Below are 3,432 nucleotides of genomic sequence, written 5' to 3' on the forward strand. Positions count from 1 at the left end.
GATACATTATATGATTTTCAACATTCATTATTTAATATACAGGTGCAAGCAACAAAAATAGTAGATAAGAAAATGATCACCCTGTACTTTGAAAACTGTTTCGACCATTTTCAAATTATTTTTAAATGCTTATCTGTTAGTCACTTGGGGTCAAGGATAACTTGATTATTTGTGGTTCTGTGGGATCCAGGAAGGCTGAGGAGCCTTATTCAGGATCCACCCATTCTGCCGCAGGTGGGGCTACTAGATGGAGTAGGTGGCTGGGTTGTTTGGGATGTGGTGTGCTCCTTCCCTTCGCAGCCTTGGTGAGCTTCATCAGGGACATTCAAGGAATTCACTGACTTCCCAAATGGATTGGTCTCATTTTGAGTGCTCATACGAAGCCTCTTAAACCCATAAAAACAACATTGCAGTGTTACTTGATTTTGTTATTTATTTTGAATGTTGCCCTGCATTGGTTTAAAAATGGGATTTCACCCTTTTTGGTACACTGAATGGGTACTGGCTTTAGCCATAATACCAACTGAGGGGGTGGGGGGGGGGCTTATGAAAAAGCCCTCATTTGGGGAGATTTACCTTCCAAAAAACATTGAGGGGGTTTACACCTCTCTGTCTCAACCTCCCCCTTTGTCTCCATCTATCTGTCTCTCTCTCTCTTTCTCCTGTTAAGACTTTGCCTTTGAAGACAATATTATGCAGTGTTTGCAACTGCAATGTCATCACCACAATGAGCACTATGAAGCAAATCATTGCGTTGAATTCCACCCTCAGTGGCAGCCAGACTACAATAGTATGGAGCTCGTGGAACTGACACTGAAAAGGAATGAGGATTTGGAGATGAGGTGGGGTGGGGAGCGTGGAGGGAGGTGGAGAGGTGGTGGTGAAGAAGGAGATATACAGTATATTTTTCGTGTCTGTGGCCTCATCCCCATCCCATGATAAAACCCACAGATCGATTAGATCGATTACCTTGCCACATATGGCCATAATATATTGTAAGGCAGGGCTCATAATTGAGACAGTGATCACAGCATTGAAAAACTTCTGTAAGTAGACTGACACAAAGAAATGATGCCCAACACAACTGTGTAGTGAGTAATCAGGCAGGCACATTCAGAGAGCGTAACAGCCTGTTTGGTGATTTGGTGCAGTTGGCAGTTTTCGTGTGAGTGCAAAACTCAGGTTGTAGGTTGCACATTATCGGTCCCATTTCTGTTGGTCAGGCTGAAATTAATGTCGTGCACATTGATAATGTAATCATGTGTATGAAAGGCACAAGGCAAATAACACCCAAGCTGAGGTGAATCATGAGTCAAAGCTTTTAGTTTCCTGATGAGCAGCACTTCCAATCATGTTAAAGCATTCACAAACTTGCCTTTGTCCACAATTTATGCATAAAAACAGGTGCAAATGCAATGCATTCAATTTCTATGCTATCTTCATTTCAGGGTCACTTTTAGTTGAGTTGGCTCAGCACAGGCAGACTCCTAAAAATATGATGGTTCATTTATGTGTTTCTGTTTAAAGGAAGTTCTGATGTTCATATTTCAATGTCTGCACATGAAAAAGTTAAAACAATAGAAAAATGACATGCTTTATCCTTGTCATGCATGATATATGGTATTAAGACACCAAACAGGTGTGTTATCATATCATTGTATTGGCAGAGTAACAAGTTTATATATGTTTTATTTAAAACAAAAAGGGAGTAGATTTTTAACTTTAATGCTTTCATGTTGTTGAGGCAGAATGAATGGAATCAATATTGGCCAGATTTTATGGAAAAAGAAAGAGTGATCTACACCACCCAATTATTTCTTAGGTGGTGGAAGTATAAGTCCATTCTGTACTTTATAAGTGAATTATGCCATTGGGGATTAGTTATTGCTGCATTAATTCCTTTGGTTGGAAAGTGCACACTCCATATTGTAGCCCATCTTAAGTGATCTCAAGACTCAAGAGCAAAAGTATCTACAGAATCGGTGAATCACATACAGAATCACATATCCAGTGGTTTACAATGCATCCCCCGGAATTACATCGGAAATGGTTGGGGCCACAACTCGAAGCAACTTCAGTAGTGTGTGGAACAGGAAGCGAACCAGGGCAGCCATCCTCATCAGACCAGTCTCCACAGTCATTCTCTCCATCACATTTCCACCATATTGGTACACATTTTCCATTCTGGCAACTGAACTGAAAATACTTCATGCAAGAAGGTGCTTCAGTAGGATACCTACAATTTGCTTCATCCGAGTAGTCTCCACAGTCATCCACCCCATCGCACTTCCATTCCATGCTAATGCATACTCCATTCCAGCATTTGAAACTGAAGGGCTCACAAGTTCGACTGAACTCCTCTGTCTGGGTACAATGTGCATAATTTGGATCTTCATCTGAACCGTCGTCACATTGTCGGATTCCATCACAGATCATCATTTTCTGCAAGCACTGGCGTCCATTCTCACAAGCGAATTCAAAGTACCGAGAGCACAATGGGTTGCAGTTTTGCTCATCTGATTCATCCGAACAGTCTGGCACACCATTGCAACGTCCTGTCATTCCAATACATGTACCATTGCTGCATTTAAATCCATTACAACCAGCCCTAGCACAGACCAGTGCAGGCAGACAAAATTCAGTCCCTGTTCTAGAGTCATTGGGAAAGAATATTACTCCGACAATGTTGTTGGGTAAGGATTATTTTTTTTGAAAGCCATCTTGCCAAATTCTCAATTGATATTGACAACATCAGCTAGATTTTAAAGTAATAAAAATACAAAGTTTATTCACAGGAAAGTTACCAAAGCAAAAGTGACAACGAGCCTATTAAAATGAAACTAGGGCAAATGACTTAAATCTTGGCCAAAGATGTATGTTTTGGGGAGTTTTTTAAAGAAGCAGGGATGTGTACAGAGGTTGGTGGGGGAGACTGAGTGCAGGGAGTGGGAGGTATAGGAAGATAAAGGGGGGGAGGAGAACAGGAAATTTGGATGTTTGAGGGAAAACTTGATGTGGTTGACAGGAAGGTAGAAACAAGAATGCTTTATATTCCCAGGGAATTCAGGTTTAGAGGAATTAAAGGAACAATCCTTACCTTGAGAATATATAGCAGGTGTGAAAGGTGAGCAAGAAAAGTAGGGAGAGGCTGAGAAGAGCAAAAGAAAACAACAGATGACTTAGAAAAAAACGATCAAGTGGCTAATGAAACCCTATAGTGAGGACAACAGTAAAATCAATGGTGAGCCAAAAATGTAAGAGTTGTGAACATCCACAGTGGTTCTATTGGTCTTTGAAGGGAGACCAACATCACCCCAAGAAATTTCATAAACAATTTAAAATGTCTATTGAACTGATTTCATGGAGAATGCACAACACTCCTGCTGGAGGTAAAGGAATACAATCCCATGGAATTATAGAACCAAGAACCTC

General features: G+C 40.8%; 1 protein-coding gene across 1 annotated transcript; it reads right to left on the reverse strand.

Moving 5' to 3' along the window:
• Positions 1–209: 209 nt before the first annotated feature.
• Positions 210–2,613, reverse strand: LOC127580127 (sortilin-related receptor-like). Its single transcript, XM_052033340.1, has 2 exons — positions 1,996–2,613; positions 210–386 (listed from the first exon to the last, which is right to left on the reverse strand). The coding sequence occupies exons 1-2, from the start codon at positions 2,560–2,562 to the stop codon at positions 210–212; spliced, it is 744 nt and encodes a 247-aa protein (XP_051889300.1). The 5' UTR covers positions 2,563–2,613.
• Positions 2,614–3,432: the final 819 nt, after the last annotated feature.

Source organism: Pristis pectinata, chromosome 18 (assembly GCF_009764475.1).
Source record: "Pristis pectinata isolate sPriPec2 chromosome 18, sPriPec2.1.pri, whole genome shotgun sequence".
Lineage (NCBI taxonomy): Eukaryota > Metazoa > Chordata > Chondrichthyes > Rhinopristiformes > Pristidae > Pristis > Pristis pectinata.

Coding starts and splice junctions, on each gene's coding strand:
- LOC127580127 (XM_052033340.1), bottom strand. CDS start 2,562: ATGACAGGACGTTGCAATGGTGTGCCAGACTGTTCGGATGAATCAGAT. Junction 387..1,995: donor ACCACTGGATATGTGATTCT/GTATGTGATTCA, acceptor TATGGGTTTAAG/AGGCTTCGTATGAGCACTCA.